This window comes from Artibeus jamaicensis, unplaced genomic scaffold (genome assembly GCF_021234435.1).
Source record: "Artibeus jamaicensis isolate MK-2021 breed Jamaican fruit bat unplaced genomic scaffold, CSHL_Jam_final contig_471, whole genome shotgun sequence".
In the NCBI taxonomy this organism is placed as follows: domain Eukaryota; kingdom Metazoa; phylum Chordata; class Mammalia; order Chiroptera; family Phyllostomidae; genus Artibeus; species Artibeus jamaicensis.
Window position 1 is genome coordinate 5,572,849 of NW_026521850.1, and position 16,156 is coordinate 5,589,004.

General features: G+C 47.2%; 1 protein-coding gene across 2 annotated transcripts; it reads right to left on the reverse strand.

Annotated features, from left to right (window-relative positions):
- Positions 1-2,182: 2,182 nt before the first annotated feature.
- Positions 2,183-13,011, reverse strand: SET (SET nuclear proto-oncogene). Of its 2 annotated transcripts, XM_037150153.2 has the most exons (9): positions 8,906-9,032; positions 8,593-8,669; positions 7,024-7,081; positions 6,240-6,382; positions 5,783-5,886; positions 5,569-5,682; positions 4,785-4,955; positions 4,548-4,694; positions 2,183-3,973 (listed from the first exon to the last, which is right to left on the reverse strand). In XM_037150153.2, exons 2-9 carry the CDS (start codon positions 8,663-8,665, stop codon positions 3,950-3,952), a joined length of 834 nt encoding a protein of 277 aa, XP_037006048.2. In that variant the 5' UTR covers positions 8,666-8,669; positions 8,906-9,032; the 3' UTR covers positions 2,183-3,949. The 2 variants fall into 2 exon arrangements, with proteins under 2 accessions (XP_037006048.2, XP_037005984.2); XM_037150089.2 differs by lacking the exons at positions 8,593-8,669; positions 8,906-9,032 and adding an exon at positions 12,888-13,011.
- Positions 13,012-16,156: the final 3,145 nt, after the last annotated feature.

Here is a 16,156-nt window from a genome sequence, read left to right on the forward strand (position 1 = left end):
TGGTGGGAGTCTGACCAGGTAGCCATGGTGCGCGTCTCCACAGTGATGTCAAGTAATGAAATTTTAACTCTTAGCAAAACTGAAGTTTACGTTCAACATACATCAGATGGTGAACGGTACGAACCACCTCTCCGGGCAATTGTTAACCTGTACAACCATCAGACTGAGAGGAACCTACATTTCCTAGAAGGGTACACAAGGAAACACTTTCCCCCGTCTATACTCATTATTCTCGGTATTACGAACATTGATCCATCTCCATTTAGATTCGCCTCCCTTGGGTATGAATACATAACATCACCAACTAATCAAGTTGGCACACACCCTTTTAAAGTTCCATCCTGGTTGGTGTGGCTCAGCAGATTTGAGTGGCAGCCTGTGAACCTTAAGGTCTCTGGTTGTTTTCCCAGTCAGGGCACATGCCTGGGTTGGGGGTTAAGTCCCCCGCTGGGAGTGTGAGGCAACCAATTGATGTATTTCTTACACATTGATGTTTTTCTCCTTCTCCCTCCCTTCCCCTCTAAAAGTAAGTAAATAATTTTAGAGGGCAGGAAACATCAATGTGTGATTGCCTCTCGCACAGTCCCTACTACAGACCCATCCTGCAACCCAGGCATGTGCCCCGACTAGGTATCGAACCAGCAACCCTTGGTTCACAGATGGGTGCTCAATCCACTGAGCCACACCAGCCAGGGCAAGTCCCTGCTATTATTGTTCTAATCACGAAACTTCAGCCCTTTCCTTCAGACCTCTTAAAGAGTAAATTTGTAAGTCTTCAATAAGTCGTATAAATAAATACTAGACAGGGAATGGTCGCCCTGGTTGGGGACAGTTTTCAAAATAAGATGTCCTCTCTAAATGATTAGAAAGGCTACTCATTCATCTCAAGGACTGGTCTTAATCTTCAGGAAACTGAGTCTCCCTCCACCCCTTGCATCAGAATTCCATTCTTGCAAAAGCCACAAAGGGTTCACAGAAAAACTGAACAGAGAAGTCGGCAAACCCAAATTTTTTCCTGGGACCAAGTGAAATGGAAACCACTCATTTACCCAGCAGTAATGATGAAGACTGCCAGGTCAGATCAGAACACAACTGTCCAGGATCCTCTGAAACCCGCATGGTCCCCCAGGTTCAAAGTCGACAACTGATGACCTATACAGCCAAACAGCCCACACCTAAGTGCAGGGCAGATGTAATGCAATGAACTTGTCAGCTCTTCGGGACATCCAGGTACCGCGTGCATGTGCATCATTTCCACACCACCTTTCAGAGCCAGAGTTGGGTAAGAGCAGTGAGGGCCTGTTTGGAAGGTCGGAGTAGTTACATCTTCAGAAACCAGGACATCACTGGAGAAACCAATGTTAACCTCAACTGCAGAGGTGAATTAAAATAGAATACTCCTTAAGGTTTTGAAATTACTGTAGACACATTACAAGCTACTGTCTTCTATGCCCCAATTCATTAAAGCTCCCCTCACAAGCTCAACATAGCACAGCTCGGAAGATGTCCTCTTCCCAGAGAAAATGAAAAAAGCTATTTACTTTTTCCTTTTAAATGTCCTCGTATCCAAGGAGCTTTGTCATTCATCTAGCACTTCCCGATACATACTTGCCTAAGGGCCACCCTAAGAACTCCCCTTGCAATCGGAACAAAGTATATCGTATATCGCTACTCTGTAGCTGCTTTCCAGTGCCCTGGGGTTGCCACTTCGCACAGCCTAGCAGCACTCACTGCAAGATCAAACGCGCAGGGGCCTAAAGGGTAACCTCAACAGCTGGTAAGAAATTACCTTTACTGCCTTTTCTCTGTTCCCACATTCCCATAGTAAGATGGCATTATAAAATTCAACTTCACGTGGCCTATAACCTAAGAATTCAACTTCACCAGCATATATAAACGTTTTGGTAAACGGCAACTTTGTTCACAAAAACACAGGCTTCCTTCATGTGTGTGTATTCGACTTCTGCTCAGAACTTACATTTTAGATTAACGGTGTACATCATCTGCCTCATACATACCTTGTGTAGAGGTCACCTGTGCTATACTTAATGCTTCAACTTTCTAAGAAATGTCCCCACTCCCATCACTATGAACACAAATAACGACAAACATTTGCTTACCACCTAAATCCAAAGTAAGAAACATTTGTCTACAAAACAAGGAGAATGACCCCAGTCAGAAAAAATCTTTATGTTCCTTTATTGGAGCAAGATTCCTGACCAGTACACAGCGGTGTGTTCACTAACAGAGACCTGTGCAGAAATTACATACTATCCATCTAGACAGGTTTTCATTTCACTTTGCCTATTGATGGGATAGTTCCATTTATAAAGTTTTATACACCAAAAAGCTTTGAATTTGACCAGGCTGTCCATTAATCTCTGAAAAAGTTAAGTGGCATTAAATTTTAGCTATTATATTTTACAGCATTAAAAAGCGTAGGCATTAGGTAGCTTCTCAAAATGTTGGTCTTTGCACGACAGCATTTAGCAGACAGAGCGGAGTCCACCATCTCACCCAGACTCACGGAGACAGACGGGTCTCGTTTGAGAACGATATGCTAAAGAGCTGGTACTTAAGAGACACAGGAGTCCTGACCTGAGTTTAACCACCAATTCGGACTTCTTACTGAGCGAGCGCCTGTCTTCTTGGCCATACTTTATAGTCCCAATCAAGACACGCCGGCAATAGCCCCGTGTGTAACTCAGCTTTAGAGCACCAGGTCTGTCTGACGGTGGTGGCAGGCACTGTTATTATATCCAAGTAAATATAGATCCTTTTTTAAAAATGCCAATCTGAAATACAAAGTTAAGTGTACAACATACTCAGAACTGAGTTTTGAGCAATCTGGTATATCCCAAATGATTTGAAGATTTTCAAAAACTGATAGCAAATTGTACTCATGTTTCCCGACTATGGAGACAGTAATACTTCGATTCAAATCCCTTTACTCAGTCCACGTCGCCCTGGGGTCAGCCTGCGACGCACGTATCAAAAAATACGGTTAGGTTGACAAAATTTGACAATACGTTATACAAGTCAATCTTAGAATCTGTACTGAGAGAAAAGCATCAAATTCTTTGTGTACACATTTAGTTTTATTGTAACAAAGCAACTGGTACACTTTTAACGTTTAAAACTGAGCATCATCTTCCTTTCCAGTGAAACAAAAAGAAAATTTAAAAATAAACAGGAACAAAATTACAATAGAGAAATGTCAATTCCGAATAAGATCCTACAAGGTTCTGCTGATTCTCCCATTGAGTGGCGGGCTCAAGTCATCATTAGGAGAGAATTTTATTTTAAAAGTGTCATCTTAAATTGCAAGGATGTCCGTTAACATCACGATTAAACATGCCGAAGGAGAAGCCGTGTTGTCAAAACGCCCACTTAACCCACCCAAACATCTCAAACCCACCCTTTGCTGACCTTCTATAACCCCCTTTTTTTTTTAAGTTTTTTTTTTTCTTTTTTTAAACAAGAGAAAAGTAGACAGATACATGTTGGTAAATGCTAACTGTCCATATTCACATAGAGACACAGTGTAATCTCTGAGCCCAATATACAGAGAAAGGAGGAAAAAAGCTAGAATTCTATGCACGACTACACAGGGGCCTAGCACCTTCCAGCTTCCAGCAGAGCTAAGGAAGCGGAAGGTTTTTCTTTTTTCCCACAGAGCACGGTGGTGTTGATTCCATAGTTTTTGTCAAGATAGGAAAGGGATAGAAATGAATTTGGAACAGAAAGGGGCAGAGATTCTTTTCCCACTGTATTCTGCTCACGGTGCGTCCCCCCAAGTCAGGTGAGAACCGTGGTACGAAGGAGAGAAACGAGACCTCAGACACAGGGAGGCCGAGCACAAGAGGGGGAGGGGGAAAAAAAAAAAGACGGCAACTTGCTCCCGGGGACTGGAGAAAATTAAAAAAGGTTGGAATCCATCAGTGTTCCATTAGTCATCTTCTCCTTCATCTTCCTGCAAGGGGAAAAAGCAGGCAGTTAATCTTCAGGGCTAATTCTGGAGTCATTCCCCACCACTCACAGGGACCGTGCACCCCAGACTGTAACATGCCACAAGGACATCTAACTTCATGAACCTGTCCCTCGCAGCCCGCGCCTCAACCTTGGCTCCAAGACCCAGGCACGTTACTTCAAATACACACAAACCTGTCATTTGGAAGATTTCTCAGAATTTATCCAGTTGCACTCTCCCTAACACTTGTAGTAAGTACTGGTAAGGGAAGGACAGGACTGAGTAGTCATAAAAAACTAATCATGAAAGCAGAACTAATTAAATCAGATACAATTAGCTCAACGAAATTTCTTTCAACCTGGGGACAACAAAATAGTTTATCTCTTTTATATTCTCCCATAATGAGTTGAGTCAGTTTCATTTTACATTATCTACCTAACTAACTATATATATATATATATATATATATATATATATATATATATATATATATATATATATACGCATCTTCCAAAGTAACAGTGTGAATAAATTCTTTAAAGATTATCTCTTTGGTCTTATCCAAATTTTCTTTTACCTCTCCTTCCTCCCCCTCATCATCATCTTCATCTTCTTCACCTTCATCCTCATCCCCTTCTTCATCAATATCTTCCAACCCTTCTTCCTCTTCATCATCATCATCATCTTCTTCTCCTTCCCCTTCTTCATCATCCATATCAGGAACCTTAGGGAAAATAACCAAAGAGTTGTATCAAAAACTCATTTTCAAACAAGTGAGACAAATGCAACCTTGAATAGGAACTTCTCCACTCACCAAATAGTACTGTAATGGATTTGGCCAAATATCATCTTTGATGACTTCTCCTAACTCATCTGCACCTGCATCAGAATGGTCAGTAAACCAGGTAAAAAAGCTCTCTGGTTCCTCATGCTGCCTCTTCCTGCTGGCTTTGTTCTGCGTTTGACTTGAACGTTTCGTCAAATCCTAAATGAAGATGGAAGAACTTTTGATACAGGCTCTCTACAAGACCTACAGTCCCCAAAAATTAACTTCAGTATGTTATTAACACTATTATTCTAATCCAGAAGAAATTACAATATAAAAAGAATTGTATGTCTACAAGGTCTATTGTTGAATTTGTAGGACTTTTCCTGGAAAAAAAAAAAATCTAAATTTGGCTTTCTCATAAAATCAGTTCCACAACCAGTCTAAAAGTATAATTTAAATATTTTTCTGGGGGCTCAGGAGTGGGTGGAGGTAAAAGAGGGTATGAAGAGATAAATGGTAATGGAAAAAAATACAATGGAAAATGAACTATGAATTATACATCTCAAAAATAAAGCATATTTACTAATTAAACAGAGGTATAGACAGATTTTGGGAAGTGGCCTGCCATTTGAAGAGCTAAGAAACCAAACACACCAGTCTCTTTAAACACTTGTACTATGGTTTATGAGAAATTCGAACTATTACATTTAAGTTTTTTAAGAAAATATTTTAAGAATTTGCACACCACATTATCAGAGCAGCAAGTACTGATAAACGAATCAGCTAAATCAAACACACAAACGCTTTTGCCCAACAACTCTTCAAATACCTTTCCTGATTTCCATTTGATTTCAGTGGACTTCGAAGATGGATCGCCACTCTCGTTCAGATGAAATTCTTTGGAGAGAACTTTATTTTCGAAGTAAGGATTTTCATCAAAATACTATAATAAATATTTAGAGGATTAAAAACCAGTAAAACAGCTCTTCTAACTAAGGTTCAAGTTAATTTCCACTGTGGCAAATGGAAGCTGCAATACTTACAAAATCTATTCTGTAACCTGATTTAATATCTTCAAACTCTGTCACTTCGACTCTTGTCAAATAATGCAGCGCCTCTTCATCCTCTTCCCCAAGCAGTGCAGACACTAGACCAGCAAATTATGGGTCACATGAATATTGGACAAGTACAGTAAGGCAACTGAGGTGCTTTAGCACTATGGAAATGTTCCAAATTTAGTGAGCATCTTTGCTTTCACAAATCCATTATTAACTAACAACCAAATGGCTCAGCATGTTTGGGCTATCACTACCTTTTTATCAGGAAACTAAAAGAAATCCTCAGTTAGAATACACTCTTCTAAACAGATAGAAAACATTAATTACAAGCCTCTCCTCAGTGTTTCAACCTCTGCATGTAACCAACGTGCTGGACCAGGTGCTCACTATGCCTACCAAGTGGGCACCCCACACTCCAACAATGCTCTGCTATATAACATACCTTGTGGATGGTTGACAAATGTTGTTACCCAGAAATTTGGGATTTTGGCGATCAATTCTGACCTCTTCTGAAAAAATGGTTGGCGGAGTTTGTTATATTTCTGTTCTACTTTCAAAATCTCCTCACTGGCTTGTTCATTAAGTCTGAAGCAAATGAAAAGACATGTTGACAGTGATGGTATTTAAAAATTACAGAGATTGTTGAAACTACAAAATATTTCTTGTTAGCTTTAGAACAGCACAAAGTACCTACTTATAATAACCAAATCATCTTGAGTTTTCTACCTAACCTATAAACTCAAGTCAAAACTAAGATGGCAATTTAATCTGTGATAGGCACTCGACAATTGGCAGTTCTTAAACTTAAGTGCTTCTGCTAAGCATTTTGGTAACATTGTATATTTACTTCAAGTTCTCCAAAACCAGGCTAACTTCAATTGTCTCCCTGCAGATCAAGAGGAATGAAAGAGGCTAGTCAAGTAACAAAGTTAAATGTTAAGCAGAGCAACACTGACGCCACAGTGCTGTCAGAAGTCCATGCGCTACAATTCAGAAAGTCTGTAGCCTTTGAAAAGCAAACCCAATCTTTACAAGGTCAATGTACCTTCATTAAAAGCTTTTTGGTGACTACAAATATTTTACAGAGAATTATCACTGATTCTTCATATTTCCAACTAAGTTGTAACTATCTACACTTAGCCAGCGGATACAGATTTGACCATACTTTCAAAAATCACCAGACCTTAAGCTGCATTTCAGAAAACTTCTGTTAAGAAAAACCTTACCTGTCTATTTCATTTTGTACTTCATCAATATGTTCAATTGCTTCTTGCTGTTCTTTTTCTGCAAGAAAAAGGTACATAAACTCAGTACTAGAAGATACACTGAACTAGCTTTCCTGATGTTAACACCGTCTTCCACGTGTTGTATCCACAACGTTGTTTGCAAAGAGAAACTGCCTACAAGGCATGCCCTCCACGTGTTCATGCAAGTAGTTGACAGATTACTTTTAAATTCAAAGACCATTCACAAACCACCTATCTGCCAGGCTAATCACAATGATTCTAGCACTTTTTAAGAGTCACATTACGATAAAAGGACACATTGTTAAAGATTCTATTACGAAAGATACAGAACCTTAGAAACTCACAGTTGATTACACTGTATACCTGCAATACACTAGGCACCAGCTGTTAACCAGAGTAAAGTAAACCACAACATTAACAGAAATCAGGACACCACGTATCTTAAAGGAAGAACCACACTTTATGCAAAGCTGAAAGTAACCCCCAGTACCTACAACTAAAACACCAGACACGCATACAAAGACAGGGAAGGGTAGCAGAACTACCCTACCGTTGTCGACAGCCAACTTCCCTTGTTAGAACACGAACCCAAAGATTCTTACCAAACCTTTCTCACCCCTCCAACCTAATTTCAGGCAGACTGATCTCAAACGCGGCCCAACACCTTGGAGCACACATACACGGAGCCAATCATAAAGTGAGAAAACTGGAAGCCACAGAAGGTAGAGGAAAGAGGTGTGCTTGGAAAAGGTGCCCTTTTGTCCGGTAAAGACTGTGAAACCTACACGCTAAGTGGGCGTGAAGGGGCCTGAACGCGCGGTCCATTTCCGGTAACCATCCAGGGATTTGCAGCCCCCCTGCCGAGAAAGCCTTAACGGAAAAGGCAGGAAATTTCCCCAAGAGCCATTGTAAAGACCCTCGGACGCCCTGGTCTCCACGCCAGGTTTCTCGGCATCCGGCCGACGCGGGGTGGCCACCCCACGTGGGGAGTGCCCGGGGCCGACCGGAGCATCCTCCGGGGCGTCCCGGGCCCAAGGCGACGCTGGCCGCGTGCTTCCCAGCGCCCCCACCCTGACCCAGCTCCAGAGAGACGCGCGGGCGCCGGTCTCCGGGTGGGGATACGGGGGTGCCGCCCGCGGGCCGGGCGCAAAGGGGGAGCCGCGTGGAGGCCCCGGCGCGGGGCCGCGTCCGGCCGCACCATGTGGCGGCGGCGGCGGCTGATGGGAGCGAGGCATCATGGCGGAGCACAATAAAGAGAGGCTTCTCGGGAGGGAGGGAGGGGGAGGAGAGCGAGGGAGGGGGGAGAGGAAGGGGGGGGTCTCCTCCGCCCGCGCCGAACAGGCCGCAGCGCCCCCGCCTCGCAGCGCCGTCCGCCGCCGCGGCGCCAGCCCGGCCCCGGCCCCGCGCGCACAAAAAAGGGCGCCGAGACGCGCGCCGGCCCGTCCGCCCGGCGCCCCCAGCACGCCTCGGGCCCCGCCGGCGGCCTGCGGGCCGGGCGGGCGGCGAAGATGGCGGCGCGGGCCGGCCCCCGCCTCGTCTGCTCCTCACCTGAGGTCTCGTCGGCCCCGTCGTGGTTGGAGTTGAGCTCCTTTTTACTGACTTTGGCCGCCGGCGCCGACATGGTGCTGCTCCGCGGTCGGGGGGGGGAGCGGGGAGGGGGAGAGGAGAGATGGGAAGGCGAAGGGGGCGGGCAGCGGCTTCCCCTCACGCCACACGCGCGGGCGCTCGCTCGGTCCGGCCGCCTCCTCCCGGCGCCCGCTCGCTCTCCCTCCCCCTGGCTCGCGCGCGCTGCCCTCGCGGCCTGACGAGGAGGGAGGGGCTGGGGCAACGTGCCGGGCCCCGGCCCGGGGCTCCTGCTTACGAAGGGGAGGCGGCGGCGGGAGGGAAGCGGCTGGGCTCCTTCACTCACGCTCCCCGCTCCAGCTCGCTGCTCGTTCTCCCTGAGCCGCCTCCTCCTCCACCTCCTCCTCTCCGCTAGGGGCGGGCGGTAGGGCGCAGGCGCGCCAGGCCCGGAGCTCAAGCTCCGCCCCAGGCCGGAGAGGCTCGCGCCGCCTGGCCATTGGCTGGAGCCCCGGGACGAGGGGGAGGAGCCTCGGCGAGGAGACATTGGGCCTGGCGAAGAGGCGGGAGGAAGGAACGCGGCGACGTACGGGGCCGCCCCCCGTGCCGCGTTCCCCCTCCCCCGCTTTCCCCTTCTCCAGCCCGACCCGGGACATTTGCGCGCTAGGCGCGCGGCGGTCGGAGAGGCGGGGCCTCTCCTGGCCGCGCGCAGGCCCCCCAGCGGGTGCATCACGTGGTGTCAGAGCTGCTCCCCTCTGTGGGAGAGAGGGGTGTCCGCAACCCCCTGTAAGTGCAGATCCATAGGAACATTGGAACCGAGAAATACATTCATTCTCCCCCTCCCGGGACACTGCTGGGACATCCCTCTTAGAGGGGGGAGGAAGGCGACACTTCCATTCTATTTTCCAGATGGGGAGGCTGCTACCCCGACTCACTCGGGCTTGTTTGCAAAAGCCTGAAGCTGTGCAGTCCACTCACAGGGCCTTTTTCTGGCTTTCAGTCCAAGTTCTGCCCAATAGTCTCTGTGCCCTTGGGCAAGTCACTTTTCCACTCTACCTATTTATGTTATAAAGTTATAAAATGCGAAAAAAGCTGACAAATGCAAAATTATAAAATGCAAGAGAAGGCCGCACTGAAGCGGAAGTCCTCTGAAGGCAGGGAGGCCGGTCCTTTTGGCCCAACTCAGTGCCTAACACTTTCAAGAAACCGTACCTAGCGCGAAGGTGCAGCGCGCAGGACGCAGTGGACGAAAGGGCAGAAAGGTGTTAGATTCATTTTGCCATGTAAGAAATGATAGGCCTGCTTTTGGAGACCTCAACCATTAGGTAAGGCCAAGGCAGCACTTGTTTAAAATAACGCTTTCCAGGTAATACAATGTACCTCACTCTGCTCCTGACTCCAGGGCCCCAAGACGTGGACCGCAAAAAGCTTCCCTGGGTGTGCAATTGACAGTGTCTTTATTGTTCAAAACAGTTCATGGTGAATGATCGATAAATGTTAAATAATTCGCATCCAGTCCACCAGTATAGAATACAAATACCTTCTTGGGACTCCCCGCAAAAATAAACAATTTCACCTAATCCTCCCCCCTCCAAACCCGATTCTCTGCTGAGTCCAGCTCAATCCATACCTATATCCCAACTGCACAGGCTTAAAGGAAGAATTGTTAGTATACATTTGACAACCGGCTCCCAGAAGAGGAAAAAAACACCAAAAACCCCGATTTTTGTAGCATTTGCTGATTTCTTCGGTGATGTAGAAATACTGTCACCACAGCCAGTTTCCTGCTAGCACCAAGATGTCACTGAACAGAGTTGGGAAAAAAAAAGCAACCAAGTTCCAGGGCGTTGCTGAAGCCAGTACCATGGGCCACAGGCTGGGATAAGCACAGGCATTTTCTCATTCAATCCTCATGAAATACCAGGTAGGGATTAATAGCCTCATTTCACAGATAAGCTTTTTTTTTTTTTTTTTGATACAAGTGGCAGAGACAAGATTCTAAACCAGGTGAGTGGACAGTGAAGTCCTTGGCCTAAGACAGATTTCCTCATTTTTTGAGGTGACCTACAGTAGAGTTACATTTGACATCAGGATCCAGCTCACCATATGCACAAAACGACACTTTGCCCTTACCAAGTGTGATGTGACCCTTCATCTTCTATTTTCTTTAAGTGCAGGGTACACTTCACTAAAATCACCTGGTGACCCACAAATGTGGTGAACGATTCTGAAAACACTGTGCTGAGGGCTGCTGCAGCTGCACAAACCCACTGCATCCCTGAAGTGCCTGATCTCCCCGTGTTTCCCAGTCGCTCCAGAGCGCCCTCCCACAATCCCAGCCCTGAGGACTGTCCCGCTCCTCCTCTTCCCGACCTTTCCCACAGCCCTCAAGACAAACGCAAGGAGCACACATTAGGAAGTAGAAGAGAAAGAGAAAGCAAAAGGGCGAGAGTTTCGGCAAACAAGGGAGGGGCATGGACACACCAGGAGATAATTCACCCACGGTGCCAGTGTTCACTGCGGTCTCTCCTCCGCCTCTTACCTCACTCAGAATTCATCCCTCTTGCCTCTCCTCCCCAGCGTCCTTTTGAAGGAGAAGCCCACAGCTTAGCTAATGGATAAGAGATGCCGGTACTGCCTGCAGCGCAGCAGTGTCCCGGGATGACCAAGGAATCTTAGCGAGGATGGCATGGCCTTCAGTACAGAGACACACCCCACCTCGGCCAGCCTCTTTTCTATTCTGTACGGTGGGCTTATTGTCCACAGCATGTGCTGTTGTGAGGGCTGACGGAGAAGTGCTCCCCACAGTGCCTAGCAGATCAGTGCCCAGTGAATGGCAGGAGCTGTTATCTGGGTTTGGACGAACCACTCCAGAAGGACTGTGGGGCCCCTTCTCATCCTGTTCATCCTCCCAGGAAGCTAAATGGAAGGAGACCAGGAAGATTCATCCACCTTTTGCTGCTCACAAGTGGGAATGAATTTACTACCCATCTCAAGAACACGGATTATGTGCCAGTCACTGGCTTAAGTGTCTTACTGCCCCATCAGCGGGGCAGGTCCATGCAGCCCCCTGGACCAAAGCTCTGTGGGGTGTCAAACTTGCCATGTCAGCCAGCACATCCCTGGGGGCACTGACATGATGACCCATTGCTTCTTCCGCCTGAGTCAAGTCTGCAAACTAGGAAGATCCGGGGACCCCAGCCCCTCCCCCCTGAGCCAGTCACATTCTCCTAGGGCAGTTCTCCTGCCCAGCACTTATCCAAATGCAACCCTCACGAAGGCCCCACCACATGGCCACTCTAGCAGGGAGCCCTCACCTCCAAGTTAAGGGTCAATGTGGGGAGGAGCAGACAAGTACACAGTATTGCTGTAAGGGCTGCTCTGGGGTCACTCTGGATGCTGCAACAGCACCAGGGAGCTCCTAATGGCCAGTGGATCAAGGGAAAAGGCATGCGTGGAATAAGAAGTGACTTCAGCAGAGAGCTGGAGAACAAGGACGCATGCACAGGTAAAAGAGAGTGACCAGGGAGAGAACACGTGGATGTTCTCTTATTCATGGCCCCAGATGAGGGAATAGAGCCCCAAGAGTTGTAAAAGGTGCTGGAGAGAGCATGAACTTGGAGAGGTCAGCAGGGACCAGGTAGGCAGAGCCCAGGAAATCTCAGTCTTTACCTGAGGGCAATGGGACAGCAAGTAAGTGGAAGGATTTTAAGCCAATGAGTCACGTGATGGGCTTTGCTCAGGATGGATGGGGGGAGGAGGAGGAAGCTGGAAGCAGCAGCAGGAGGAGGAGGAGGTGACCAGGGGTGTGGGCCTGCTGCTGCGACGGCAGCAGCAAACAGAGGTGGAAGGATGAGAGGCTGAGGAGCCAGGACCACCACGACTGAGGGATCTGACAGGATGTGGGACCGTGAAAGAGAGGAAAGGGGTCACATGTATCTCCCCAGCCTGAGGCTGGCTGATGGCGCCACATACCAAAACAGGGAACCCAAGAGGGGTGTTTGGGGGCTGGGAGACAGGCTCCGTGTAGGTGTTGGGGTGGGGGCAGGGATCAGCTCCCACGTGCTCCAGGTCTCCCAGTTTTCCCTTTGTTGTTGGTTTTTTTGTCTTCAAATAAACCTAATCCACTCACCCTGTGCTTAAAACCCGTCTGAGCAGTTTGGGGTCACATCTCAAAACTCTCGAAAAAGACTAGGCAAAAAAATTAATTATTTTAAAGACACTTAGGAGTCAGTCTTTCCAAATCCCTTCAAGCTCCAAGAAAACGTAGGGTAGGGACATACCTTCCTTTGGCAAACCCAGACCGGTCGGCTTCTTCTCTGGCTTGGGGGCAGGAGAAGGTCTTGGTTTCTTCGATAGGGGTGGTAGCGAAGACGGGCGTTTGGGAGCCATGCTGGGAGAAAAGTCAGAGAAACTGACGGGGAGGAAGTTGCACGGCTGGAAGAAACTGGGCGGAATGAGCCCGCCCCAGGTGCGGGGGCTTTAAATCAGCCCCGGAGCTGCCCGACTGGAGGGGATATTTACAAGACAGTGGGACACACACCTCACTCCCCTCCCCCAGCCTCACCCCTTTTCACCCACCCTCCAATCAAGATCCGCTTCTTTCAGTGGCTCCCTGCACTTCTCTAGGGCCCTTCCAGGCACTGAGGGGGCGGGGGAGGTATTTCCTCTGGGGAGTGGCCAGGGCTCCCTAGGACCCTCTGGGTCTGACCAGCAGCCCTTTCCCGAATCCCCTCGGTAGGCAGTACTGACAAGTTTCCCTCTTTTTTCCCTTTGGCCTCCAGAAAACTTAAATGTGACCTTGCTCCACCTCAGCCTGGAACATTCTCTAGTCCTTCCAGCCCCACTGCCTCCGTGTCTGGCTAACTCATTCATTCCCGACCTCCAGGTCTCAGCTTGGAGGGATAAATGAATATTGAAATAAGGGATTCCCAATAAAGAATTACAAAAGAAGAAGGACAAGCAGGCACCACTAGAAAGCAGCCATTCATTCTTCACTCATTTCAGAAAAGGATGGAAGGGTCAGGAATTCGAAGAACATGTTGAAGCCATCCTGTGTGGGAGTCACAGACCCCAACGCCTTTTGGGCCCTGTCGGGTAATCACTGTGAGTAAGGCAAGCGAGTGGAATTCAGGGGGAATTCACAACAGGTATGGAAGGTAAGTTGGTACAGCCACTTTGGAAAACTGGCACCTCAAACTCCGATGCTGAACTCCATGCTGATGTACTGTCACCCAGCAACTCTGCCCCAGGCTGCAGCCCCAACAGAAATGCATCCCTCTGTGCACCAGCACGGGGTGGGGCAAAAGTAGGATTCCAGTCGCTCCTCTGGAAGGTAATACAACAACACATAAATAATAATACAAGAACTGGCCCTGGCCAGGGAGCTCAGTTGGTTAGCGCATCGTCCCAATGTACCAAGATCGCGGCTTCAGTCCCTGGACAGGTCACATACAAGAATCAACCAATGAACACATAAATAAGTGGAACAACAAATTGATGTTTCTCTTTCTCTCTCTCTCTCAAATCAATTAAAAATTAAATGAAATAAAAATACAAGAATAAACCACATACTCAAACTGTAAATCTGCTTTTGCCCCAGCCTGTGTGTGTGATTAGTGCTAGAATGTGCATAGCCACCAGATTCATAAAAGCCCAAATCTGGAAACAATACAAATGCCTGTCAATGGGCAAATGCATATGTTGTGAGGTTCTGGCACGACAGAACACGGGAGAGCAACGAAACCGATGCACAGCAGCCACGACGTGCATGCAGCCTGTACACATAAGGTCGGGTGAAAGACACAAGATACAAAATAGCACAAGCAGCGGGCTTTCCTTTCTATAAAGTACAAAAACAGGCCAAGCTGGCCGGGGCTGTTGGAAGCTGTGAGTGTCTTTGCCTTGCCTTGGGGCAGAGCGTCACTGGAGGGGGCCTTGGCATCTCTGGAGCACTCCTCCACCCCACCCGGCTAAGGCTGGGTTTCGGATCTGGGGCTGGGACTTTTCTACGTCTGATTTGTGAGCCCTGTGTTGTCAGAGCTCTGATTTTTTCCGAAGGGGAGCCAAAGATATGCATTTTTATGTGAAATCTCTGGATTTTTAAAAGTTAGCGATAATTAAACATTTTAAAAATATACTTTGTGCCCTGGCTGGGGTGGCTTAGTGGACTGAGTGCTGGCCTGTGAACCAAAGGGTTGCTGGTTGGATTCCCAGTCAGGGCACATGCCTGGCTTACAGGCCAGGTCCCCAGTGAGGGGCATGTGAGAAAGGCAACCATACACTGAGGTTTCTCTCTCTCTCTCCCCTTTTCTCCCTTCACCTCTGTCTAAAAATAAATAAGTTAAAAATACTTCGTAAAAAATATACCACTTTTTTTGTACTATAAGACACTCTCCCCCCTTCAAATTTGGGAGGAATAATGGTTGTTAATGCTGCTCTTGAGTTCTGTTTACATTTACATTGGTGAAATATTATGTTCTTTATGTTATTAAATATGTTACTACATTTTTTGCCTCAAATTTTTTTTTCCTATTTTCCTCTAAAACCTAGGTGCATCTTACGATCTGAAAAATACCAGTAGTTTGTGCCCTGGCTGGTGTAGCTCAGTGGTTTGAGTGCTGCCTGAGAATCAAAGGGTCGCTGGTTCGATTCCCAATCAGGGCACAAGCCTGGGTTGTGGGCCAGGTCCCCAGTCAGGAGCATGTGAGGGGCAAACACACATTGCTGTTCCTCTCCCATTCTCTCTCCCTTCCCCTCTATAAATAAATAAATAAATAAATAAATAAAATCCGTCTGTAAAAGTTTTTTAAAAATACAAACTTTGTGGATCAAATGAAATAATGTGGTCAGGCCACACTTTCAGCCTATGGGCCATAAGTTTGCAACATCCGAGATGGTACCGTGATTTTCCTTTTCTTTTTCTGTTTTCTTTTCCCCATCAATTGCCCTCTTAACAAAATAAATCTCAGACATAAGTAAACAATGCCAGTGCCAGCGAAAAGCTGAGGTCCATCTGGTGGAATACCCTGGCCATCACCTCTTGCTCCCCTCTGTCCTTCCCTTCTTTGTCAGCTTCAGAGGGTCTTTGAGACCCTTCTGAGATCTTTTAAGAGTCACAGTGTCTTTGTTTTACAGATAGGCAAGCTGAGACCTGAGGAAACTGATTTGCTGCAGGTCAGGAGAAAAATAACTGAGTTAGCAGCTGGGACCAGGACCACGGGGTCACTTTCTCACTGGGGTGACCAGCCTGAGTCTCCGCGTTTACATCTGTGAAATGGGGGAGAACAACCCCTGCCTCTTGTCTCCCATCCAAGCACTCACCAGGCCCGACCCTGCTTAGCTACCGAGATCGGACGAGATCGGGCACGTTCAAGGTGGTATGGCCGCAGACTACCTGCCTCTTTGTTTTAGTGTTTTCAGCTTGTGGACAAAAAGATCCTCTTTTCCCTGTTTTTTACCCCCCAGATATTGTCCAAAAACAGTATGGGAAACAAAAATGAAAATTCTTTAAATAAAATTGAGAGTTGGCTAAACCACAGAATGAACGGGT

What these genes read in the sequence shown, in the direction of transcription:
- SET (XM_037150089.2), bottom strand. Translation starts at nt 12,996, where the DNA reads ATGGCTCCCAAACGCCCGTCTTCGCTACCACCCCTATCGAAGAAACCA. An exon ending in TCTGGGTTTGCCAAAGGAAG is followed by an intron (nt 7,082 to 12,887) that starts GTATGTCCCTAC and finishes TTTTTCTTGCAG; the next exon opens with AAAAAGAACAGCAAGAAGCA. An exon ending in ATGAGGGGGAGGAAGGAGAG is followed by an intron (nt 3,974 to 4,547) that starts GTAAAAGAAAAT and finishes TTCCCCTTGCAG; the next exon opens with GAAGATGAAGGAGAAGATGA.